The sequence below is a fragment of the Bos grunniens genome, chromosome 2 (assembly GCF_055505025.1).
Source record: "Bos grunniens cultivar Pamir isolate PY7600 chromosome 2, Bosgru_T2T1.0, whole genome shotgun sequence".
In the NCBI taxonomy this organism is placed as follows: Eukaryota; Metazoa; Chordata; class Mammalia; order Artiodactyla; family Bovidae; genus Bos; species Bos grunniens.
This window is the reverse complement of record NC_141166.1, coordinates 11,538,532-11,564,599: the sequence shown is the minus strand read 5'-3', so window position 1 is coordinate 11,564,599 and position 26,068 is coordinate 11,538,532. Positions and strand designations below refer to the sequence as shown.

The 26,068-nt window shown below is 47.9% G+C and overlaps 2 protein-coding genes across 4 annotated transcripts in view; one reads left to right on the top strand and one right to left on the bottom strand.

The window, feature by feature from the left end:
* Positions 1-10,424, top strand: part of RPA2 (replication protein A2) — a 36,384-nt gene extending 25,960 nt beyond the window's left edge. For both annotated transcript variants that reach the window (XM_086331122.1, XM_086331115.1), the window contains 5 exons: positions 717-791; positions 1,276-1,392; positions 7,036-7,143; positions 7,310-7,404; positions 9,537-10,424. In XM_086331122.1, coding sequence (XP_086187248.1) covers positions 717-791; positions 1,276-1,392; positions 7,036-7,143; positions 7,310-7,404; positions 9,537-9,621 — 480 coding nt within the window. In that variant the 3' untranslated portion in view covers positions 9,622-10,424. The remainder of the gene's footprint in view (positions 1-716; positions 792-1,275; positions 1,393-7,035; positions 7,144-7,309; positions 7,405-9,536) is intronic.
* Positions 10,425-11,431: 1,007 nt separating this feature from the next.
* THEMIS2 (thymocyte selection associated family member 2) lies at positions 11,432-25,712 on the bottom strand. Of its 2 annotated transcripts, XM_086331027.1 has the most exons (6): positions 25,544-25,712; positions 22,943-23,083; positions 20,059-20,469; positions 17,094-18,166; positions 13,739-13,895; positions 11,432-13,314 (listed from the first exon to the last, which is right to left on the bottom strand). In XM_086331027.1, the coding sequence occupies exons 1-6, from the start codon at positions 25,635-25,637 to the stop codon at positions 13,262-13,264; spliced, it is 1,929 nt and encodes a 642-aa protein (XP_086187153.1). In that variant the 5' UTR covers positions 25,638-25,712; the 3' UTR covers positions 11,432-13,261. The 2 variants fall into 2 exon arrangements, with proteins under 2 accessions (XP_086187153.1, XP_086187149.1); XM_086331023.1 differs by lacking the exons at positions 22,943-23,083; positions 25,544-25,712 and adding an exon at positions 22,513-22,822.
* Between the last annotated feature and the right edge of the window lie 356 nt (positions 25,713-26,068).

Here is a 26,068-nt window from a genome sequence, read left to right as displayed (position 1 = left end):
TTTCTTATAAATAATAGGTACATAGTCTAGAAAACCCACAAAGAAATATTAAAATCATTTATAATTATTCCAGTTAACTTTTGTTAATATTTTGACATGTATGTTTCCCCTCATGGGATATAAGCTTTTTTCCATGAGTCACAAATGATATTCACAGACAGTAAATAGAATTCTCCATTTATCCTTTGTAGTAGTGTAAAGTATCCCATTATATGAATGTATACTTTTTGTTGAATATTTAGGTTGCTTTAAATGTTTTAGTAGTATTCAAAACTATGCTGAGATGACTACTCTTAAAGCTAAATCTTTTTTTTTTTTTTAAAGCTAAATCTTGATTACATGTTCTCAGTAATTTTCTTAAATTTCTAAAAGTAGAGTTGCTGTATTGAGAAGTATGTCTACCAGAAATTTGTGTGCCTAAGAGCACTGCATGAAAGTGCCATAATTGTTTGCTGGTTTGTTGTGTTTTTTTTTTTTTTTTTTTGATATGCATGATGTAGAACTTAGAACTGGAACTTACTTTTAGAGAGATTATCTTAATTCCTGATTTTATTTTTTAAAATATTAAATTATAAAAGGCAGGGAAAACTAGTTAGTGCTACATTAGGATCCTTTAGCTCTTACTTTGTAACTTTCTTTACATAAATTAGAAATTTTAAAGAGGCTTTCACCAACATCACTAAAACCTAAGTGTGTGTTTGTATTTTTTCTGTTAGGATGCCAGCAGTGAAAACACTGTGGTCCCTCCAGAAACATATGTGAAAGTGGCTGGTCATCTGAGATCTTTCCAGGTAAAGTCAGAAAAAAACAAGAACAGTTAAAATGTATTTGCATGAAGCAGTTTCTGGAGTCATGCCTACATTTGGGATACTTAAGACTTAACTAAGTCTCTATGTTTAATGGGAATTATATTGAAGTTATTTTGTTATTTTCTTCTTCAAAAGGAAATAATGAGTTTTTTCAGTTTAAAATAGGAAGTAGAGAAAGAACAAGATCTCAGCCTACAGTTGCCAGCTATGGCATTTATTAGATGTGGAAGGGCAAACACTGGATTTAGAGACTAGACTGTTTAACCTTGGGAAAATCATTGAACATCTCTGAGCTAGTTTTGTTTTTTGACTATATTTCATTGACTATATTTGAATTAATTTTGAGTTGAAATTTTTCAATATATAGCACATTTTCCTTGTTTAATAAAATACTCTAACCAAGAAAAGAGCCAGTTGACTTGAATGTACTTATCCTTTGTTCACATTTTTCTGTTTATTTTAATAGAACAAGAAAAGCCTGGTAGCCTTTAAGATCATTCCCCTGGAGGATATGAATGAGTTTACCACACACATTCTGGAAGTAGTCAATGCACACATGATGCTGAGCAAGTCGAACAGCCAGGTGAGCAGTTTCACTCTCTTCTTTTTTTTTCTCTTTCCTGGAGGAACTCCTTCTGTGCTCAGGCTTTGATTTCCTAAACATTTTGCAGATCGAGCCAGAAGACAGGCATCATTCAATCCTCAAAAAATCTTCTCCGTGAGCTTTGTCATGTTACTTTATTCCAGATGAAACACTCATATTCCTCTCATAATACCTCTCCACTGTCTTGAATGGCTGAGGCCCAGACAGACTTCAAGTGTAGACTCATCATTATAGGCTGAGCTTTACTTCAGGATTTTCAGTCCATATTCAGAGAAAAATCCCAACTAAGACAGCATTTTGCTGCTTCCCTTTCAAGCTATTGGCTAAATGAGAAAATTTATTCACCATTATTTTGTCCTGAGATTATACTACTTGTTTCATGTGCTTCTTGTTTCTCAACATCTTTTTCTGTATGAATTCTAATGAATTTAGTTTGACAAGTCCATCTAGGACCACACAAAAGGTTTGTTGATCTGAGTATTAGAATGCCCTTAGATGATTCTGGTAGCAAGGTGGAGGACTGGTTACAGTAGGAGGGACTGGAAAACTGATTTGCTTTTGCATCCTGTTCTTTGCCAAGCACTTTGCTAAGCACTGAGGATACAAAGAAAAATTCATTCAATTTATTGAGCATAGCATATGCAAACCATTATTCAAGGTCCTAGGAATACAGCAGTGAACAAGATGGATAAAGTATCTGCACTCGAACTTACATTCTTGAGAAAGATGAATCATAAACAAGAAAATAAATATTGTTATAGATACTCCAGTGGAGGTGATAGAATTCCAGTTGAGCTGTTTCAAATCCTAAAAGATGATGCTGTGAAAGTGCTGCACTCAATATGCCAGCAAATCTGGAAAACTCAGCAGTGGCCACAGGACTGGAAAAGGGCAGTTTTCATTCCAATCCCAAAGAAAGGCAATGTCAAAGAATACTCAAACTACCGCGCAATTGCACACATCTCACATGCTAGTAAAGTAATACTCAAAATTGTCCAAGCCAGGCTTCAGCAATATGTGAACCGTGAACTTCCTGATGTTCAAGCTGGTTTTAGAAAAGGCAGAGGAACCAGAGATCAAATTGCCAACATCCTCTGCATCATCACAAAAAGCAAGAGAGTTCCAGAAAAACATCTATTTCTGCTTTATTGACTATGCCAAAGCCTTTGACTGTGTGCATCACAATAAACTGTGGAAAATTCTGAAAGAGATGGGAATACCAGACCACCTGACTTGCCTTTTGAGAAACCCCTATGCAGGTCAGGAAGCAACAGTTAGAACTGGACATGGAACAACAGACTGGTTCCAGATAGGAAAAGGAGTACGTCAAGGCTATATATTGTCATCCTGCTTATTTGACTTATATGCAGAGTACATCAGAAACGCTGGACTGGAGGAAGCACAAGCTGAAATCAAGATTGCCAGGAGAAATATCAATAACCTCAGATATGCAGATGACACCACCCTTATGGCAGAAAGTGAAGAGGAACTCAAAAGCCTCTTGATGAAAGTGAAAGTGGAGAGTGAAAAAGTTGGCTTAAGCTCAACATTCAGAAAACTAAGATCATGGCATCCGGTCCCATCACTTCATGGCAGATAGATGTGAAAACAGTGGCTGACTTTATTTTTCTGGGCTCCAAAATCACTGCAGATGGCGATTGCAGCCATGACATTAAAAGACCCTTGCTCCTTGGAAAGTTATGGCCAACCTAGACAGCATATTAAAAAGCAGGGACATTACTTTGCCAACAAAGGTCCGTCTAGTCAAGGCTGTGGTTTTTCCAGTAATCATGTATGGATGCGAAAGTTGGACTATGAAGAAAGCTAAATGCCGAAGAATTGATGCTTTTGAACTGTGGTGTTGGAGAAGACTCTTGAGAGTCCCTTGGAGTACAAGGAGATTAAACCAGTCAATCCTAAAGGAGATCAGCCCTGGGTGTTCATTGGAAGGAGTGATGTTTAAGCTGAAACTCCAATACTTTGGCCACCTCATGTGAAGAGTTGACTCATTGGAAAAGACCCTGATGCTGGGAAAGATTGAGGGCAGGAGGAGAAGGGCACGACAGAGGATGAGATGATTGGATGGCATCACTGACACAATGGATATGGGTTTGGGTGGACTCTGGATGTTGGTGATGGACAGGGAGGCCTGGCGTGCTGCAGTTCATGGGGTCGCAAAGAGTCGGACACAACTGAGTGGCTGAACTGAACTGAACTGATATACTCTGCAGTAAAGCAGAGTAGGACAGGACAGTGATGAAGAAAAATGTATGGTATAATTTTAGATGAGAAAAGAACATTTGAAGCTAAGGAAATAAAAAATGAGAAGCCACAGTATTGGAACAAGCTTGGCATATCTGAGAACATTAAAAAGCCACACTGTCTGGAGTGAAGCAAATGACAGGAAGATGGTAGAGGGATGTAGACAAGGAAGCGGGACCCAGAGGAGGTAGGGCTTCATAGGCTGTAGTAAGAATTATTTTCTTCTGATAGTAAACTTTTAGAAGATTTTGACTAGGGAGTGATGGGGTGTGATTTACCATTGCAAAAGCTCATTTGAGCTCTTGTATGGAGAGAGATTGAGGCTCCAGCAATAGCAACAGTAATTTGGGGGACTGGTAGCAGCAACTGGGAGAAGAGGTTGGATTCTAACCTATTTTGAAGGTAGAGCCGCAGAACCTATTGATAGTTTAGAAACAGGATCTAAAGAAAAGGGAGGGTTCAGATATAACTCCTAGGTTTGGGACTTGAGTAACTAGATGAAGCTAGCAGGTTTTGGGGATAAAATCCAGAGTTCTGTTTTGGATTTAACAAATGTGACGTGCCAGTTAGACACCCAAATGGAGACCAGAGTGGAAGGTTGACTGTATAAGGCTGGGACTCGAGGGAGGGATCAGGGCTAGAGGAAGCACTTTAGGAGTCATTGTGTGGATGGTATTTAAAACTTCAGATGAGATGGGATAACTAATGAGTTATTAGAAACCTGAGCTCTGGACACTAACCTTTAGGAGTGTGGAGGCACAGGAGCCAGAGAAAGTCAAAGAAGTTGTCAGCTGGACAGGAGGAAAATTGGGGAATGTGATTCCATAGGATATTCTGAAAAGTATTTTAAGGAAGGGATGGAGTTCAACTGGAGAGTGCTGCCCAGAAGTCAAGTAAGATGATGAGAGGGGTCTGTTGAATTTGGAAACGTGAATCTTCAAAAGAGTGGCTTTAGTAACGGTTAGGGGGAACATGGGTTAGAAAGAATGGGATTGGATAGAAAGATTAGGGTGTTTATTTTATGACTGTGCTTCATAACATATGTATGTATGTTATGTATGTATAACATAAAATATGTATCATTTTATGTGTGATACATAAAGTATATCAAACGTTCTATGATAAAAATGGTTTAAAGTTAGAATAGGTGGAAGTTGTGAGCATAGACAATTATATTGAGGAGTAAATAAAATAATCCTTTCTCTCAATGAGTTGCCTCAAGCATTGCAGGGGCGGGGGGGTTCAGATCACTTAAGCAGTGGAACCAGCAATGAGTGGCAAGTGCAGTATACATGGAAGCACAGAGAGGAGTTGCCCATCCTGACCCAGACATCAAGAAAGGCCTGCTGGAGGAGATGATGCCTAAACCTAGTCGTAAAATGGGAGGTAGGGGGGATATCTGAAGCAGGTCATATAAGCAGAGGTGTCCAGGGAAGAAATAGCGTTCAGGTCAGTATTATCATAACATGAGATTTCTGTTTTCCCAGAAAGCAGTGTGAAGGCATCTAGCTTGAAAACAAGAGGATCATGACTGATTTTTTTGTCTATTTTTTTATGACCTCAAAGCATTGGCATTTAATGGATAAATGTTGAAGGAATGCGTCTCCTGCCTGGATGGGAGTTCCCCTGATGAGCTTCCACAATGCTCTTTTACTTGTAATGAGTACTTAACATATTTGATCTTTTGTCATCTTTATTCAGTTCAATAAACATTGACTGAGCACCTGCTGCCCACTGGGCACTGCAGAGCTGAAGGGAAGTGACAAACCGAGATGGCTGCTGAGAGAGGGAATGGGGCGAGTGCTGTGAGACCAGAAACAGTACAACTAACCTGGCCTGGGAGGGTGTCAGGGATGGCTTCTTGAAGGCAGTGGCAATTAAGTTGGGCTTTGAAGGATAAGAAGAGTGTTTCCCACGCAAATGACAAGAGGAGCATTCCAGACATGGAATAAAGTGTCAGAGGCATGTGTGAATGGCCAGAAGTCTCTGTGTTAAAAGCTAGTGGTCAAGAATTAAAAAAAAAAACAGAAAGACTCTGATGTCTAATTGTGGTAGGTCTTGAATGTCAGGAGTTTTCATATTATTTTCACAGGCAGGGGGAGCCAGCTGAAAACGTTTAGGTGGAGGAGAGACGTGATCAGAAATTATTACTCGGAGCAGTAAAGAGGGTTGATTGACGTAGGAGAGACTTGCAGCTGAGACACTAGTCAGGAGACTGGGGGTGATGAGGATGGACTGGAACTGTTGAAGATCATATTAATAGGCTGTGGGCAGACTATGGGAGATGAGTGACGAGACACAGATGGCTGACTTCTGCAGGACTGGGCTTGGGCTTACTAACTGAGATGGAATGCATAGCAGAGTAGGCCAGTTCGGGGAGGAAAGTAGTGAACTTTATTTTGAAGTGCATGGGACATCTAAGTGGTGGTCTTCAGCTGATGGTTGGGGACAAGGATTTGTGGTCTCGAAGGAAGTCTGGGATGAAATCCTGGGGGAACTATCAGCCTTTTGAAAGAGAGGTAGACAAGGAGACTGAGAGGAGATACTGAGAAGGCAGAGTTCAAGAGTTAAGTGGACAGCTAGGAGAACATGGTGCTAGGAAGCCCAGGGATAGGTCCCTTTCGAGAGGAGTGTGGTCAGCAGTGTCTGCTTCTGAGAGGTCACTTGTTATGAGGGACTGAAAGGGATTACTGGTTGTGTTGGTTGAAAAGCATTGATGATTTGGTGGGAACAGTTTCAGGGGTATATTTGGGGAGAATCCAAATAGGGGAGAAGTGAAAATAGTATAGTCTATTGTTTTTTAGAAGTTTGGTTAAAAAAAAAGAAGTGGGTGATGAGAATTGCGTCTCCTTTTCTCTCCTTGTAATGCTTAATGGCTAGCTGATGCTTGGTAAGTGCTTGCATGATTTAGCACCAAAGATAGATAGCACTGTAGCAGAACTCATTAATTTTCTTTGTGCTCTTTTTCCTCTGGTTCCTCTCACATTGCAAAGAAAAGGGGAAGCCAGGAAGTACCTTTCTTTCTGTTTGATATATATATTTCAGAGAATGACTTTATCTTATGAAATACTCATTAGATAATAGCTATCCTTTCCAGTCTAAGCAATTGTTATTTGGAAAATTCTGCTTAGGACATTACCTGGCGATGCAGTGGTTAGGATTCAGTACTTTCACTGCCATGGCCTGGATTCAGTCTCTGGTTGGAGAACTAAGATCCCATAAGCCATATGTTGTGGTCAGAAAAACAAAAAAAAATTTGCTTAAATTGTTTTTTGTAAACTACTTATTAAGCTATTTAAAAGAGTTAAGAACTATGTTTAAATTGGTAAACTTACTACTGTTGTGAACTTCTTAATTCAGCCTTCAGCAGGGAGAGCACCTATCAGCAATCCAGGAATGGGTGAAGCTGGGAACTTCGGTGGGAATAACTTCATACCAGCAAATGGCCTCACTGTGGCCCAGAACCAGGTAAACATTGGAGTGGCTCCAAATTTTGCAAGACACAGAGCTGTAAATTGTTACTTTCTTAATGGTGCTAAGTATCTGACTCATTTCTTTCTTACAAAGAGATTCTCGCTTGATAGGGGAACTGATTCATAGTAGTTACTGAAATCCTTCTGATTTGAATCTTCAGGTGCTGAATTTGATCAAGGCTTGCCCAAGACCTGAAGGATTGAACTTTCAGGATCTCAAGAACCAACTCCAACACATGTCCGTAGCCTCAATCAAGTGAGTATTTGGTTTCTGTGAGCTAGGGTTCCAGAATTATACCCATTTTACCTCACCAAGGTTTCCTTTAATGAGAAGTGAGTTTAAAAAAAGAACAACTGTTGACTGATAAGAGGGAAGTTGTTCAGTCATGGAAAAATAGAAAAAGGACTCATAAAGATGGTGCTGCCTGTCACTTCCCTCATTCATTGTTTCATTCAACAAATAGTAAGTCCAGTTATGTGTGAAGTATGTAATTTTGAGCGAAAATTGACATGATACCTCTTGCGGAATTTAGTCTGGAGGAATGAGATCCTGACTCCTGGTCCTCAGGTGTACAGTCTCATTGGTGTTACTGTCCCAGATGTGGAGAGTGTGCCACACGCTATCTGGACCTAAAGCCGTTAGACAGTCCTTCTAGCATCATTGTCCTGATAACCTGTTAGATGAGCAGCTTCCTGATTCTAATGAACTCGTATTGTGTTCAAACAAACAGAGTATTGTGTTTGTGATCACTATTACTATAAATCAGTTGAAATTTTAGATCTTGATAGAGAAAAATGCTCATGTCTCATTCCATTTCCTGTCCTATAAGATGAGGATAATAATTCCTGTCTTAAAAGTTACTGTTATGATGAGGTCCAGAATGGTGGTCACAATAGTAGGTGCTTTCTAAGTTGTTACTATTATTAAATATGATATTGACACTGACCCAGTTCAGTGCAGTTCAGTCACTCAATCGTGTCTAACTGCGACCCCATCAATTGCAGCACGCCAGGCCTCCCTGTCCATCACCAACTCCCCAAGTCTACTCAAACTCATGTCCATTGAATCAGTGTTGCCATCCAGCCATCTCATCCTCTGTCGTCCCTTCTCCTCCTGCCCTCAATCTTGCCCAGCCTTAGGGTCTTTTCCAATGAGTCAACTCTTCGCATCAGGTGGCCAGAGTATTGGAGTTTCAGCTTCAGCATCAGTCCTTCCAATGAACACCTAGGGCTGATCTCCTTTAGGATGGACTGGTTAGATCTCCTTGCAGTCCAAGGGCCTCTCAAGAGTCTTCTCCAACACCACAGTTCAAAAGCATCAATTCTTCGGCGCTCAGCCTTCTTCACAGTCTAACTCTCACATCCATACATGACCACTGGAAAAACCATAGCCTTGACTAGAAGGACCTTTGTTGGCAAAGTAATGTCTCTGCTTTGGAATGTGCTACCTAGGTTGGTCATAACTTTCCTTCCAAGGAGTAAGCGTCTTTTAATTTTATGGCTGCAGTTACCATCTGCAGTGATTTTGGAGCCCCCAAAAGTAAAGTCTGACACTGTTTCCCCATCTATTTCCCATGAAGTGATGGGACCAGATGCCATGATCTTATTAGTTTTCTGAATGTTGAGTTTTAAGCCAACTTTTTCACTCTCCTCTTTCACTTTCATCAAGAGGCTTTTTAGTTCCTCTTCACTTTCTGCCATAAGGGTGGTGTCATCTGCATATCTGAGGTTATTGATATTTCTCCCTGAAGGCCTTAAAACCATTTCTGGAAGACCTTTTCTTTCCCTCCTGCAACTTTATTTCCCAGAGGGAAATTGGAGGGCCCATGGATGGATGAGGAGCTTTTTTTTTTTAATAGCTATTTCTACTAGGAAACATTATGTGCAAGCTAAACAACAGCTTTAGATCCTAGTTTCAGATGCTCGTTTAGACTGGTGTTTAAGTGAGGTCCTACTTTCTTTGCTCTATACAATCTGGGAGAGGGATCCAAGGCAGCCCTAAAACCATTGTCTCCATGGATTACCTCAATTTTGCAATTTAACTGATGTTTCTCCCTGCAAGAGCCTTCTCTGAGCAAACAGCTGTGAATTGGTGACTCAATGGTAAAGAATCAACCTGCCAATGCAGGAGACATAGGTTTGATCCCTGGGTCAGGAACATCCCCTGGAGAAGGGCATGGCAACCCACTCCGGTATTCTTGCCTGGGAAATCCCATGAACAGAGGAGCCTGGTGGGCTACAGTCCATGGGGTCACAAAAGAGTGAGACACGACCTAGTGACTAAAACAAGAAGATAGAAAGTTGGGAAATGAGGGAAGTTTACATTTTCAGCCGTATCTAAAAGGGAGTTTCCTGTCTTCTGCATTTGGGTGTTTTCTTTCTTTCTAGGCTAGCTGTGGATTTTCTAAGCAACGAGGGACACATCTATTCCACCGTGGATGATGATCATTTTAAATCCACAGACGCAGAATAACTGGATCTAATTGGGTACCAAGATATTTTCCAGTTGGACCTTTTTTTGCAACCTCTTGTCTCCAGCTGTCCATATAATTGGCAAGTTGACTTCTAGGAAGTAGATTTCATCTATAAAAGATCTCAACTGACATCCTTTTGAAACTTATTACTACTCTTCTGTGTTTTTCATGGACTTCCCTGGTAGCTCAGACGGTAAAGTGTCTGCCTACAATGTGGGAGACCCGGGTTAGATCCCTGGGTCAGGACGATCCCCCGGAGAAGGAAATGGCAACCCACTCCAGTATTCATGCCTGGAAAATCCCATGGACCGAGGAGCCTGGTGGGCTACCATCCATGGGGTCGCAAAGAATCAGACACGACTGAGCGACTTCTGTGTTTTTGAAGCTCAAAGGGATATGGGTCACTGAAAAGGATGTAAACCAGGGCAGAATTACTTAAAGAAGTAACAGATTAGTTAGTTACAACATCAAGATAAATGGAATTGAAACAGAGATGCTACCAAGAGAGTTGGGCAGTACTGCTTAAATAATGCTCAAGAGTTTCTATTCTTAAATTGTTTCCTCCTGAGAGAAGAGGAGCAGCCCTGGGCCCACTCCCCTCCGCCTTTTCTGTTCCCCACTTTGGTTGTGTTGTCACTTTCAGAATTGCACTTTTTTCACCTTGTCATAGTAGCTGCCAAAGTGTGTTTTTATAAACATGGGGTTCTAGAGCGCTGGCTTCCTGGGGCAGAGGAGAGAAAGAAATGTGTGTTGTACAAAATCAGTACGTTCATATGTTCAATAAAATAGTTCTATTATTGAAGTAACTTGTAAAAATGTTATTTCTTCATGCTGCAGTAATTAATACTTTATCATCTCAACCTAATTCTTAGATAAGTTAATGAGCTGTAACATGCAAATAGAAGTTCTGTAGCTGCTTTAAGTGTTTCTAAATGAGACCTACCAGCAGCTGTGTGGAGAAGGCCCCACCCCGCCGTGGTTTCTGACAGCGAACAACAATGTGGTTGCTCTCTGTGCTCGCAGGATACTTCCCACCTGGGGAGCTGTGCAGATGCTTACAAGCCAGTCAGCCAGTGTGCTTATTTGCAAGCGTGTCCATTCTTGTTTCCTAAAAGAACAATGGCTAAAAACAGGTTTAAAAAAATGTATTCATTTGAATATGGAATGCATGATAGAATACTTCCATGGGTGGTGGACTTCTCTTTCTAGTTACCATGCTGATGCCCTCAAATGGGCAAGGGGACAAGAGCAGTGGTTTGGGTTTTTCTTCTTTTCATTTTGAATTTGACTTAGCAATCAAAAACTGCTTGCTCATTAACCCAGCTAGTGTTTATTCAATACCTACTGTGTCGGCTCATTTGCCAACTTCCAGGAGTATAAAGCAAGAGACTGGTGTCCCAGGTGTTGCCAACTCCACATTCCCAGTAACACAGAGTAGCTGCCCAGTGATAGAGTTCCCTGCCATCTTGGCATTGACATGATCTTACAGGAGTTCTGTAGTTCCCGAGCACCACAGAGGCCCTTGGGGCTGAGCAGAGGCGGGCCACTCCTCAGCAGAATGAAACCCCAGCTTCTAGAGCTTCTGCCTGCTCAGGCTGGGGGAACACACACTTGGATGTTTGTGGTTACCTGGGACGTCGGGAATGCAGTGTTCCCTTGGCACACTGTTGAGACAGCAGAACAGCACAGTGACCCAAGCGCTCAGAAATCCCGTGTCACGGCCAAGCCATGAGTACAGCCTCCTCTCAGGAAGGTCTTACTAGATGTACAGGTGGGAAATGTTGAGAGAAATTAAAAACTCTTGATACATTTTTGAGCATGCACCTCCAAGTTACATTCCTTTATTTAACAGTTATTTATATGTTACTATGTTAGTTTGTTACGTATATTACAAAACATTCAAAAATTAAAAATTAAAAGATATTAAAAATAAATATAAAGGGATACTATTACAGAACATCACGGTTTGAACTGTGCAGGTCCACTTATACTCAGATTTTTTTCAATAAGTACATACTACACAATCCACAGTTGGTTGCGGTTGCATCTGCATATACAGAGGGCCAACTGTAAAGTGATCTGAGGATTTTTTGACTGTGGGGGTCAGCACGCTAACCCCCTTGTTGCTCCAGGGTCAGCTGTAATTCTTTTGTTTCCCAGTCAGTCATCATGCGCACTCACTTTGGAGATCACTGCCAGGGGGTGGAGGGACTCTAACCTCTAACCTCACTATAATACCCTCCTCCCACCCCGTGGTTTATCATGGAGGGAAGACACAGGCACCCTGAGGGTGGTGTCTGCCTTTGGTCCGTTCCCTGCCTGACCCCGTTGCTCTGGTAAGACATTCACAATGTGGTTTTCAAGCATGTTTTCCTTGTAAGCCCAGCTTTCCCTGCTGGGAAATCACTGCCTTTCTCCTCATAGTAGCATTTGGCCACTCAGAAATCCCCTTTTGTGGAAACTGGTGGTCCTCTCCTGTGCCTCCCTTTTGTGACCTTACTCAGTTTGGTGCCAAAATCCAGTGCAGACATGAAAGTGAAAACTGTTGCCATTTTGCATGTGCTCTTGACCCCTAGGGGTTCTGTACCCAGGAGGAACTTTTTTTTGCTTACTGCTTTTCCCAGAATGCTCTCTCCTCAGGGTCCGCTGTGTAGTACAGACTGTGTCTGCGAAGGAGGGCATGGGAACTGGTGTGAAGACAAGGATGAATGCTAGGTACTGGAGACTGGCTCAGCAGCAATAGTCACCGTGCAGTGGTCACCTGAAGAGCTCCGTGCTGGGGTGTGGCATGGGTCCAGAGAGCCGGAGGGATGGTAGCAGGCAAAGGAAGGACACTCAGGTGTAATGCCTAGAATCAAGGAGTGGAAACTGGACCCTCTATTCAGCTCCCACCTCAGCTGGAGACTCCTACCATCTATTTGTCTATCCTGTCCTCTGCTGACAATCCTGCCATTGTCTGCCTCAGAGAGTTGAGAATTTAGGTAGGGCTTGTAAAAAGTCTGGCACACAGATGCAACTTAGTAAGTGATCATGATTATCATTCTTCTAGAAGCTCAGATGTAATTTTTATTCTCTGGTTTTATAAAATAATATTGGATAGTCACCTCTAGCTGTTCATGTGCTGGGTGCTGCAGAGATGAGGAAGACAGTCCTGGTCCCTCAGAGGCTCAGAGCTGGGGATGGGGAGGGGGAGACGAGAGTGGAGCAGGGGTGGTATGTGTCTTAAAGAAACTCCCACTGCAGCGTGTGATCAGGATTGAGTCCCCAGAGGCAGGAGGCACTGTGCTGCCACATCCAGGTGGGCAGTCTCTTGGATTCCTTCCTGCACTAACCAGTGGGGCAGCTGGTATTGCAGATACAGGATTGAGTAGAACCCAGTCGGCTACTTGATACCAAAGCTCTGAGGCTGAGAGAGCCGAATGCAAGATGCTGGGCCCAGAGAAGCCAGCTCCGGGTGGTAGGAACCTGGAACTGAGGGGAGCTGGTGCAGGTTTCCAGTCAGGCCTCAGACGGCCATTCCTCATCCACAGTCTGATTTCTGAGAGGTCTTGTCCAAGGTCCTCTAAAAGCCTGTAACTGTTAGCTGGTATCTCCGATTCCCTGAGAAGCAGCAGTTAGGATGTAAGGTTCTTCCAGCGCCTAGAGGGTTTTCGAAAACTGCTCAGCTATTTCTTCGTAATCATGTTCATCATCTGCAAAAGAATCCAGGTCAGTAAGGATCTTCGGCCTTAGGTTGCTTCCCATCTTTAGGGCACTTCCACCCCCTGGACAGGGGAGGGTTTGGTCTGGATGCTCTAAGGTCCTTGCTAGCCCAGAAGCCACAATTGGTTGTGTCTGCACACTTTGCCAACCTTCCTGTGTGCGTTGGGGAGGGTAGTTGGATGAAGTCATTTTGCCTGCCAGGGCCCTGGAGCCCCTAGGTGAAGGACAGTAAGGATCCTTCAGCCTAAGCTCACCCCATATAAGCCTGTGCATCCAACTAGGACTGCAGAAGGGTCTGCCCACAGGCAGGGCCCTGCTGAGGGTATGGCTGGTGCCCTCAGAGGCAAAGCAGCAGCAGAATGGTGTGGGGGAGGGGAGAAGCAAGGATTGGATGAACGGGCTGAGGGAACTCACCTGAATCTTCAGTGATGGGCACAGCGGGCCTGCAGCCCTTCTTGCGGCCAGGAACCTCACTGTATAAATTGGAACTGTCCTGGGTGACCTTCAGCAAGGACTTTGTCCTGAGTTTAGGCAGCAGAGGTGGTTCCTGCAATTCTGAGACTTCAGAGGACTACATGGGAGAAAAAGCAGAAGTCAGCAGGGTCTCAAGAAATAGGGTGGCAGAGTCCACAAAATGCAATTTCCTCCAATTGTTACTTCCTCTGCTCCCCTCTGAACTTCCCTTTCAGAGTAGCACATCTCAGAACACCAGGAGTTTTTGCTACAAGCATTTGAAATGTTCTTTGGCAGGGGAAAAGGGGGTCAGGATTAGGGATGATGGGATTGGGGGCCAGACAGGAAAATGTCCCTGCATTTTTCCACGGGGATTTGGTCATCGTCCTTCAGATCTGTCACCGAAGGAACAAAATGTAGTCACAAAGCCTCAGAGCAAGATTGCAGGGCTGAGGAGCATCCCAGAAGGAAGAGGACTTTTACTGAACTCCCATGTGCCAAACACCATGTGCCAAACACACCATGTGCCAAACACTGTATGCATGTCAGCCCATTTCACTCTCTGAGGAGCTGTTTGAGCCCCCAGTTTGTAGGTAAGGAACCAGGCTCAGTGAAATTGTGCCACGCCACACCTCACGCGGGATTTCTGGCTAGGTCAAGCTTGGGGCCCAGAACAGGTCTGTGACCTCTAAAAAGCTGCTGCTCGGGACATCCCTGGTGGTCCAGTGGTTAATAATCCGCCTGCTAGTGCAGGGGACGCAGGTTCGATCCCTGGCCTGGGAGGATCCCACATGTCCTGAGTCTGTGCTCTAGAGCCCACGTGCCGCAACGAGACGCCACTGCAACCGCAGCGAGAAGCAAGCACACCGCAACAAGAGAAAGCCCACGGCCGCAGTGAAGACCCAGCGCAGCCAAAAAAGAACAAAAATAAAGCCACCTCTTTTCCCGCCATGCTTTCAAGGGCAAACAGTACAGCGCCCTGGTGAGCAGCAGAGAACACCCGTGCCCAGGGAGGGAAAGTTGCTGGTTCTAGGACAACAAGCAGGGAACAGGCCCAAAGAAACCGAGGCTGGGGCAGAGGTCTCGGATCTGCACCGCGTTCTTTCCAACACTGTCACAGGCCTGCGTTTCAGATGTCCTAGTCTCTTCTTTTTTTTTTTCCTATTCTTGATTCTTGTCAGAAAACAGCTACCCTACCTGCTGCCCCACAGATTGGAGTCCCTTCTGGGGCTGAGATGGTTCAGGGTCATTTTTCAACTTCCACCACCATCCTACTGCCTCCCCACATAGTACAAATACAAGTCTCTCCACATCCCAAGATAATAGCTTGTTAACAGTTTACAAAGTGCTTTTTATACAACTCATTCCCCAACACCCTTTATCAGCAAAGCATGGCAGGTAGGTGCTCAGGCCATGTGGTCGGACCCAATTTCAACCTCCAGCCTGCCACTTGGCAGCTGTGTGTGTGTGTGTGCGCACATGTGTGTGCGCTTAGTCGCTCAGTCATGTCTGACTCTTCGTGACCCTTTTGGCTGTAGCCCTCCAGGCTCCTCTGTCCACGGGATTTTTCAGGCAAGAGTACTGGAGTGGGTTGCCATGCCCTCCTCCAGGGGATCTCCCCAATCTCCCCAAACCAGAGTCTCCTATGTCTCCTGCATGGCAGGTGGGTTCCTTACCTGCTGAGTCATTGGGGAAGCTCTAATTGTGTGATCTGAGGTAAACTTTACCTCTTTGTGCCTCTTGTTTTCTCAACCATAAAAAGAACTGCCAGTGCCCACCTCAGAGGGAGGTCGTGAGGGCTAGGTGGGGCTGCATATAAGGTGCCTGCCCCAGAGTAAGCGCCCAACAAGTGAAAGTGAAGTGGCTCAGTGGTGTCCGACTGTGACCCCATGGACAATACAGTCCACGGAATTCTCCAGGCCAGAATACTGGAGTGGGTAGCCTTTCCCCTTCTCCAGGGGATCTTCCCAACCTCGGAATCGCACCAGGGTCTTCTACATTGCAGGCGGATTCTTTACCAACTGAGGCTAACAAAACCGCACTGAGAATTAGCAACGTTCTCTCAGGCTCACTGGTGAGGAAACGTGCCCAGAGCAGGGGTCCCTGCCGCAGAGTGAGGAAGCTGGGATGTGAACTTAGTATTTCTGACTCTTTGGTTCCTTCCCCCTTGTGATTCAGTCTGATTCCATTCAGACTCACTGACAGTAAGTTTTTCTCTGGAGAAAGTTTTTCTCACTTTCTCTGCCTGCCTTGGAGTCGGCAGAGCCTGCCCCACAGAACTCTTGTTCTAGCCCCAAAGACCAAATACAACTGATTAAAACTTCATGACTGGATGTCCCTGGTGGTCCAGTGGTTAAGAATCAGCCTCCAATGCAGGGAACGTGGGTTCAGTCCCTGGTCTGGGAAGATTCCACAAACTGCGAGATGGCTAAGCCCGCACGCCTGGAGCCCATGCTCGGCAACAAGAGAAACCCACACACCGCAACTCGAGTAGCCCCCGCCCGCTGCAACTAGAGCGAGTGCACACAGCAGTGAAGACCCAGCGCAGCCAAAAAGAGAAAAAACGACACAGCCCCCCACCTCCAGGCTACATACAGCATGCAGGACTGTCACTGCCTTGGAAGAAATCTAAGCGGAGCCTTGCCCAGGAGTCTGAAAGGAGGAAGAACGTTCCTGGCAAAAAGACTGGCTTGCATGAAGTGCTGAGGCGGGAATCTTGGCATATTGAGGGAGCGTCAGGAGTTGGAGTGTGGGCTGCTGACACGGAAAACAGGCCTGGGAAGGCGAGGCTGAAGTCAGCTCTAAGGGACCCTGGATACCATGTTAAGGGATTCCATCACCCCCAGCAACGGGGAGCCACTGAAGGGTTCAGAAGATGAGGCTGAGGCCCCTCAGTGACCAGGAGAGATGTGGGAGGCCGTTCCAATATCAGTGGGGAGGGGTTGAAGAGGCTGCTCTAACGGTTCAGGTGAAAAATGCTGCAGCGTGAGCTGGGGAGTGACAGCAGGGTTAGCAGAGACAGGAAGAGCCCCGTGAATTTGGAGGCGCAATGCCATGCTCCAGTTCAGGGCCCCTGAACTGTGTAACTTGGGGCGCATCTCAGAGTCTCTGAGACCTCATTTTCTCAACCGTAAAATACGGATAATCACACTGATGTTAGGGTGGTAAGGATGGAATAGTGGGTACCCGGTGTGCACGTTTATAAACTGTAGGTTCCCTACGACTGGAAGAGAAGTGCCATGCCAAAGAAGGAACAGCAGGACTCGAACGATCCCAACAGAGGGCCCCTCCCTGCCCCCTGGGGTTCTCTTGGTACCTTGACGCCTTTCTCCTTGCTCATCTGCTTCTTCTGCTCACTGAGGCCCTTACTCTTTGGAGGCCTGGGTGGGGGAGCTTGACTCTCGACGGCTGGTAGCTTCCGCAGGCGATAGTAGAAGGCCTCCGTCAGCTCCTCCACTGTGGCCATGCGGAGGGCCCCAGACGGCTGGCCCGGCAGCTCCTTGACCTCCACGACAGTCAGGTCCAGCCACCGGGGAGGGATCTCGAAGCACATCTCGGGGCTGGAGTCCAGGCTGACCACCAAGAAGGGTTCCAGGATCTTCTCTTCCAGCTGCAGGCCCGGGAAGGACGGCAGAGGGTCGGCGGGGTGCCTGGGGTCCTTGGCTACCACCTTGACCTCACAGGGCAGTGAGAACTGGGCAGTCAGGTCCTGCAGGCTATAACGCCGGGCATCGCTCAGCTCCTCCACAAAGCCGCCAGAGAAGTAGAGGGGCAGCAGAATCTGTTCTTGGTCCTCCACTTCTTCATCCTCCCCAGCCTCTTCCTCCCCAGTCGGCTCACCTAGCCGCTGACACACCAAGACATCTATGTCCCTCTCATGTTGCCCAAGGGCCTGGCCAGACCCCCGCACCTCCAGCCTGTCACCCACAGCCAGGGATGCAAACCCCAAGTTCTCCAGCTCATCTCCCTCACAGTCCTTTGTGGCCACGACCCGGAGCGGCTGGCCCGGCTGCAGAGCACCCAGGAGGTCGTAGGCCGTGGGGAACTCTCTTGGCCGCCGCCGCAGCTTGCCCCGGTAGGCCCCGGAGATCATGAAGTGTCTGGGTACCTTCCGGCCCCTGGTCGAGGCCAGGAACCGCCAGGGCGGTGAAGCCACGCCATGGAGGCAGAGCCTCTGGCCCTTCTGAAAGGAGCTCAGCCACGGGCTGAGGAAGTTGGGGGATCCCTGCGGAACTTCCAGGATCTCTGCAGCCAGGGGGAAGGGGCCTCCCCGGGCCAGGGCCTCGCTCAGCAGCAGCGGTTGTATGAAGAGAATGTGCTGCGAGGAGGTGGTGACGTCCTCCACGTCGACCTCCAGGGTGGAGGGGATCTTGACGACGGTCCTGCGGACTGTGGAGGGGAGAGGTCAGCCCGGGCCCACGCCCTCCTCCCCTCAGAGGTCTGGGTCTGCTGACCTCCTGCCTGTCTCTGTCTTTTCCTTCCTACCAGCATTTTCCTATTGTGCCAGCTTCCTCGCCCACTCCTTTCCTTGTACCTCTTTTAAAAAAGTTGTTATAGGGACTTCCCTGGCGGTCCAGTGGTTAAGACTTCGCCTTCCAATACAGGGGGGTGTGCGTTTGACCCCTGGTCGGGGAACTAAAACCCCCACATGCATGCCTAGTGGCCAAAAAAAACAAAACATAAAGCAGAAGCAATATTGTAACCAATTCAATAAAGACTTTTTAAATGGTCTACATTAAAAAAAAAACTCTTTAAAAAATTAATAAAAAGTTATTATAGAAAGTTTTAAATGTTTACAAAAGTAGAATAGTATTGTGAACCCTTATGAACCTGTCACCCAGGTTCAACATTTAAACCCGTGGCTCATCTTCTTTCATTTATACCCCCATCTATCCATTCCCCCTCCACTGGGTTACTTTGAATCAGAATAATCATATCTTGCCATCTGTGACCATTTCAGTGTGTACTGCTAAAAGAAGGGATAATTAAAATTTTAATAACAACTAGGCAATGATCACATTGAAATAATAATTTGGTAATTCCTTAATATCACTGAATATCCAGTTTACTTTTAAAATTTTAATTGAATTTTGAATATAATTGTGCATAATTAAATATATCAAATTGTATACATTCAAATTTGATATAATTTTGAATATAAACTGTCTTTCCAAATCCTTTCTGGATTTGAATAAATAAAAGTCAAATCAAGAAAAACAGTGACTGCGTGACTTTGGATAACATCCTGCCCTGGTGCTGAAAGTGCCAAGTGCATATAAACTCTAAGAGAATGAGGAAAACTGGCCTACCCACTGTGTTGTGTGAGTCATACCACATGGAAATCGGAACAGGGAATGTTCCCATTTTGCAGATGAGAACACTGAGACTCCAAAGAATGGTGGTGACTTCCCTCAGGTCACATGGTTGGGATTTTTGCTCTGTGCCAGACGAGCTGATAATTGGTTGAAGCTGGGAGATGGGCAGATGTGGGCTCATTATATATATATATTTTTTTTTTTTTTTTCTTTCCTTTAGAATGTTTTCTAGATTACCTGAGCTGCCTTATTCTCCAGGGCAGCCAACTCATTATTTAAAAAACAAAAACAAAAAAACTAGTAAACAAAGCATAGGCTGTTTCTTAAGACAGTCCTCAATGAGGCTTCTGGTAGCATCCAAAGCAGGGTTGATGAGGCAGGGGTCTGCCCAATCGGAGGCCAAGCCTGAGTGGAGGTAGAAGAATGGGGTGGGAGTGCCCTGGGAACCTCGACAGATACACCCATTCTTCTACCTTTGCTCCAGTGTGGCCGCCGACCAGCTAGACCTGGCAGGTTCTGCCTCTGCTTCACCAACCCTCTGTGTGCAGCCACCAGCCCGCCTAAGAAGTGACCTATGAAACAGCCGGGGGACTCAGCCAGACAGTGCCTTCCCCAACAGGAGGCCCTTCACCAGCAATCCTGCTCCCCAGAAACAGGAAAATACATTTCTCCAGAGCAAAGGCTCAAGGTTTCACTTAGTAACACTGTTTCTTTGTCCTAGCAGTGGACAAGCGCACAACCCAACTTTTGCCCAATTTTATAAACTATATGGGATCTCACTCAAGTTACCCTGTTTTCCTATCTCCTTTTGCACCCAACTTCCACTGCTGGGGAATCTTAACTCCGTTACATTGTATATACCAGGTAAACCACCCAGAATCCCTGGTTTATCCATCAAAGCAACTCCCCTGGGACCCCTCTGTCCCTCCCGCCTCCCACCCCCATCCTCCTGCCCAGGGAACTCACAGTGCATGATGGCTTCGACCTCATACTGGGGCTTCAAGGTCAGGGAGCGCCAGGGGAAGGCGGAGCAGGTGAGAAGGGTGTCCCTCACGGTGGGGTCCTGCAGCACCTGGAGCAGGGTCCGAGGGGGCCCGGGCTCCAGTTTCCAGAAGGGCCCCTGCTGGGACAAGGGCAGGTGCAGAAAGCCCTGCTGGGCCCCGGAGTCCAGCACACAGCGGGCACAGCAGGCCCCCTGGTGCATCTCCACAGCCTCCAGCTTGAGGGGCTGCTCTTGAGGCACCACCCTGGCCTTGGTGGCGATTCTGTGGGTCGACATGAAGCGGATGGGCAGTGACTTGGAGCTCTGGGTTGCAGCATAGACCAGCTCCTCCAGGGTTCCATAGCTCTGGGGGCCGGTGAGGGGGCTGAAGAGGCCTGTGGGAGCACAGCAGGGGCTGTCAGGGTGGGGCAGGCTTTTGCTCAGCCTAGGGCCGTGAACCCCACACCCAGGTCTGGCTGCAGAGAACCAGGCAGAATCCCAAGGACAGGGGTCAAAGGTGGGCCAGTGTTGGCATATCTGGACTGCAGGGCTGAGGGACTAGAGGCAGCAAGTGACCGTGTGCGAACGGACAGCGAGGGGCAGGGCTGGGGACGGTTCCTTCCAACACAGACACAGAGGGACTGTCACCAGAGACGGAACAGGACAGACACACTGACTGCCACATTTTCCCGCCTCCCAGCCCCTCCTGCCTCTAAAGTTTTCCATCTTTGCCCCCAGACACCTCAGCACTGCTCTGTTTCCACACACCAGCTCCCATCACCCTGTCCTGGGTGGGCGAGCGCCATTGTCCCTCCCAAACTAGAAACCCAAGAGCTACTGGCCAGTGACCTCTGACCAGCTCTTTCCCCTTCCTCCCGCCGCCCTGTCCATTCTTCTGCTACCAGACTGGCCTAAGATATCTCATGTCTGGAGGTAATACCACTTCTACATTTTCCTGCCGAAACCCTCCACACAAATCTATTCGAGGAAACACCACACAAACTCGGTCTGAAGGACATTCTGCAAAAGTACTGATCTGGACTGTTCAAAAAACGTTGATATCAAGGCAAAGGCAGGCGGAGGAACTATTTCAGCCTAAAGGAGACTAAAGGAGGCTAAACTGAATGTCATGTGTGATCTGAGGCTGGATTCTGAATCAAGGCAAACACCAGGCTATCAAGGATATATTATAGGGCAGCTGGTGAAATTTGAATACAGACTGTAGGCTAGACAGTAGTATTGTATCAATACTGGATTTTCTGAATTTAATCACTCAACTACAGCTTTGTGAGTGAACGCCTTTGTTTTCTAGGAGATACACTGAATTAGGAGTAATATTTAGATGTAATGGGGCATCATGTCTGTAACTTACTCTCAAATGGTTCGGAAAAAGATACATATATATATACATACACACACATAGATATATAAAAAGATTATATATATACACATATATAATAGTAATATATGTTCATATGTATGTATATGTATATATAATATACAGAGAGAGAAAACAAACGTAACAAAATGCTTAATAATTGGTGAATCTGGATAAACAGTATATAAGAATTCTAGAAAGTCTTCTGTAAGTCTGAAATTATTTCAAGTTTTTAAAAAATCCTCAAAATAGAAAATAAAACCTATCACTTCCCTTTTTAAAACCCTCTTTGGCTACTTAATGCCTTCAAAATAAAGACTGAAATGGATCAGTGCCGCACAAAAGCCTCCCCCAGTGGTCTGGCTTCCACTCACCTCCCCACCTCTTGCTCCTCACCTGGAACCCAAGCCCTCACCAGGCCCCTTATAGACCTGATGCCCCGTTATATCTAAATATTACTCCTAATATTTGGTGCATCTCCTAAGAAACAAAAACATTCACTCACAAAACTGTACTTCAGGGATTAAAATCAAGAAAGCATACTGAGAACAAGCCCTCAGAGGGCGCCTGCTCTGAGCCCAGTCCTGTTCTAAGCACATCGTATGTGGCAACTCATTTAATGCTCACATCAACCTTGTTGCTCAGCCGCTCAGTCGTGTCCGACTCTTTGAGACCCCATGGACTGCAGCACGCCAGGCTTCCCTGTGTTTTACTATCTCCCGGAGTTTGCTCAAACTCATGTCCTTTGAGTAGGTGATGCCCTCAAGCCTGACTCCCTCATGACAGAAGACGGAGCAGAGGCAGAGAGACCGTGGGAACTCACCACAGCCACAGCTAGTAGCCGGCACACCTGGGGATTCCCACCCAGGCTGCTGGTTTAGCGTCTGGGCCTGTGGTCCACCACGCCGCACGCCTCCTGCAGTGACTATGCTATGTGAACGTGCCACTCCCTCTAGCTGGGATCCTTGGTCCAGCTCAGGTGCCACCTCCCCCAGGAAGCCCGCACAGACCTCTGAGGCAGGCCCCTCATGCCCAGAGCCCTCTCTAAACGGGTGCCTACCTCTGCTGTCCTCCTCCCTGCCATCCTGGAAGCTCCCCACTGGAGGAGGCTGTATCTGATTCATCCTGAGCACACACCCCCCAGCCCCTAGCACAAGGCCTGGTGAGCAGCAAGGGTCAATACATGTTTGGTGAGTGGATGTGGGAATGAAGACAAAAACAGGCACGTGGTCAAAGACACAAAACAGGAAAAGTCCCCGCCAAGAGGCAGACGTCATCAGAGATGGACAAGGAGAGCACACAGCCACGCCGGCTGCGGGCACTGTCAGAGCGCTCAGGGGTCATCTGTGCTTCGGGGCTGGGTGGCGGTGGATGTGAGGGCCGTGGGGGCCAACCCAGAGGGCTGGGGGTTTGTGCGGGGGGTCCAGTGGGTCCGAGAGTGTGCCTGGAGGGTTCCGGGGCACTCAGGGAGGCAGAGGTGCCCGCCTTACCCTGGAAATTGGGAGCGAGCTCAGTGGTCTGGCCTGTCCCTGGGTTCTCACAGACCACCTTTTGGAGGCGAACATGGGTGACCTTGATCAAGTCTCCTGTGGAGAGGCAGCACTCGTTCCCAGAGATCTCGTAGATGGAGCCTGTGGAGACACAGCAAGCTCAGTTTCGCCCATTCAGCAAATGCTAGTCACTGGGGGCCAGGGCTCTGTTCCCCCAAGACGTCACTCACCACACCTTGGCCCTCATTGTTCCCGCCACCTGGAATGCCCTTCCCTGTCTTCCCTGCCCAGCATCCACAGGCTCAGCTGTCCTCAGGCAGCATCGATGCCACTTTGCCTGCATTTAGCACTGACTGTACCCCTCTGTGGTCACAACCCCCAGCCTCTGGAACTTAACTCATACAGCAGGACTGATCCAGCTCACCTAGCACAGGCCCAGCCTCGAACAGGGTGTGTAAGTCATGAATGTATAAACCACCCAGTAAATCCCAATTCCCTTATTGCGTACTAAGTCGCTTCAGTCGTGTCCAACCCTTTGGGACCCTATGGACTGTTAGCTTGCCAGGCTCCTCTGTCCATGAGATTCTCCAAGCAAGAAAACTGGAGTGGGTTGCCATGCTATCCTCCAGGGGATCTTCCCCACCCAGGGATCGAACTCAGGTCTCCTGGATTGCAGGTGGATTCTTTACCATCTGAGCCACTAGAGAAGCCCAATTCCCTTATTAGACAGCTGCAAAGTCAAGCCCAGAGAGGCTCTGAGATCACACACAGCCAAACACCCACCCTGGCACTTTCTTCTTCAAATGACTTGTTTTTAAAGGAAGCACAGGAGAGAATGGCAGTCCACTGAGAGGGTGGGCCCTGTAGGCAGGGTTCCGGGTCCCCACTTTCAAGCACAGTAGCCCCACGTTTCCTGGTTTCAAGAGCTTAAAGCCGCATCCAGAACATGGAAGGTGCTCGATAAAGATCTTTCCACTCGGGCAGTGCATAGGCCCCCACCCCGCCATCCTGCTGAAGGAAGGACAGACACTGCAGGTGGGCAAACCTCGAGGCCACCTGACTCTACCTCACACCGAAGGCAGCCCCAGAAGGGCCCGAAAAATCAATGAAAACCCCATCCCTTACCCCCAGGAAAATACACTCAGGCTCCAACACACAGTTCAGGCTCCAGACCCTCGGGGCTGGTAAGAACAGCCTTGGTGCTGGAGATGGACTCGATGCCTGCTGCTGTGCCCAGTACTGCAGGGGTATCACTGTGCTCAAGACCCATGGCTGTCCTTGGAGGGAAGGACTTTCTTCCTATATAAGGTCTTGCCAAGACTAGGCAAGGATGAATGGGCAGCCAAGATGATCAGGTAATCAAAGGCATTACCAGGACTCAGGCCCAGATGTCTGCCTCCAACCTGGGGCTCCAAACCACGCAGCGATCAGAGCCACCTGTCCCACCAGGATCACCACTGGCCCTTCTCCAGCTCACCCCCACCCCCACGCTGTCACCCCATCGGGTTCTTTTCTTACTTCCTCCACTTCCCGCCTCCCAGGGTGGGGCTGGGGAAGCAGAATGAGGAAGCGCAAACATTGTGACACAGTGTGTGAGGGGGGGTCCAGAGGAGAGCAAACAGCACAGATGCCTGCAGGAAGCCCCCAGAGACAGGAAGAGTGAGATTTGAACCCAGATCCCTCAGATTCCCAAGCGGGCCTGGCGGCGGGTCCTGCCCCGGGGGCCCTCCAGGTGTCTCACCCTTGATCTGTGACCCCACTTGGAGCCTCAGAACGCTTTCCTGTGCGGACCAGGAGCAGGTTGAAGGAACAGGATGGGTCAGGGCACTCGGGCGGAGTTTGCTCTCTAAGGAAGGAGCCTCCCCCACCCCACCCAGACTCTCGCTTCCCTCTCTCCGCCGCCTCCTCCTTCCCCACGCAGCCGCCCACAGTCCCTCCCGCCCGCCCCCGCTCAGAGCTGCCACCTTCTTTCCACCTTCACGGCCTGTCAATTCTTCCCCTCTAGATCTTTCAGGCAATGACTACTGAGGAAGCCCCAGCTGTGTGCCACCCCTGTGAACCAGGCGGGCTGCGGCCAGGTAGGCAAATGTGCGGGCGTGCCTCAGGCCAGGAGGGCTGCCCGGAGGAGGAGTCATTTCAGCTGCGAACCGAAGAGCTTGTCGAATCAAGTACTGCCCAATGCCGAGCAGAGGGGCAAAGGCGGGACTAGAGGGACGGAATAGGACACGTAGACAGGTGTCAAGGTGGGGCAACGGAGGGTACACGGAGGGGAGGGCTGACCCGGCGTTTCAGAATCATCAAGCAACAGCTCCGCGTCGCGAGCGCCTGAGTGCCGAGACCCCGCATGGTCGGACCTCCTGCAATGCGCCCGACGGTTCCATCCCGCTTGGCTCGGTTCCACTCACCTGAGTATCTGAGCTCAGTGACTTCTCATTGCCACCCTGGGAGGCAATCAGCGACCCCCCACCCCCAATTCCACGGAGGCAAAAGCCGTGGCCCGGAGAAGTTGGGGCGCAGGCCCCAGGTTTCCAACGTCCCGGTCGGGAGAAGCCGGTCCGCGGCGGGGCCGTGAGGTCGGAGGGGTCTCGGCCCTTCACTCACCCTGGAAGTAGACCCCCGAGCAAACCCGCAGCACACGCGGGAGGGAGGCGGGGTCCAGGGCGCACACGAAGTCTTGCAGCGACACCGGCTCCATGGCCCGTGCGGCTCGCGGGACGCGGACTGAGCTGCCTCCGCGCGGTCCAGCCGGGCCCGGCCCAGCGGGGCGGGGTGGGCCGGAGGCCCCGCCCAGGGGCGTTCCAGGACGCCCACCCTCCCCTGCCGGCCCTAGTTCCCGGGTCTCTACACGGTGGTTGCAGTACCCACCTCGCACACTCGTGGCGCTATTGTAGAAGGTCAAGACCAGGACCTGACACCGGGGAGTTCAGTTTCAGTTCAGTCGCTCAGTCGTGTCTCTTTGCGACCCCATGGACTGCAGCACGCCAGGCTTCCCTGTCCATTACCAACTCCCGGAGCTTACTCAAACTCATGTCCATCGCGTCCGTGATGCCATCCAACCATCTCATCCTCTGTCGTCCCCTTCTCCTCCCACCTTCAATCTTTCCCAGCATCAGTGTCTTTGCAAAT

Excerpts from the sequence above, each read along its gene's own strand:
- THEMIS2 (XM_086331027.1), bottom strand. The coding sequence starts at position 25,637 with ATGGAGCCGGTGTCGCTGCAAGACTTCGTGTGCGCCCTGGACCCCGCC. Across the intron at positions 20,470-22,942 it reads GCTCGCTCCCAATTTCCAGG|GCCTCTTCAGCCCCCTCACC; the intron begins GTAAGGCGGGCA and ends GTGCTCCCACAG. Across the intron at positions 13,315-13,738 it reads GCCCATCACTGAAGATTCAG|ATGATGAACATGATTACGAA; the intron begins GTGAGTTCCCTC and ends ATTCTTTTGCAG.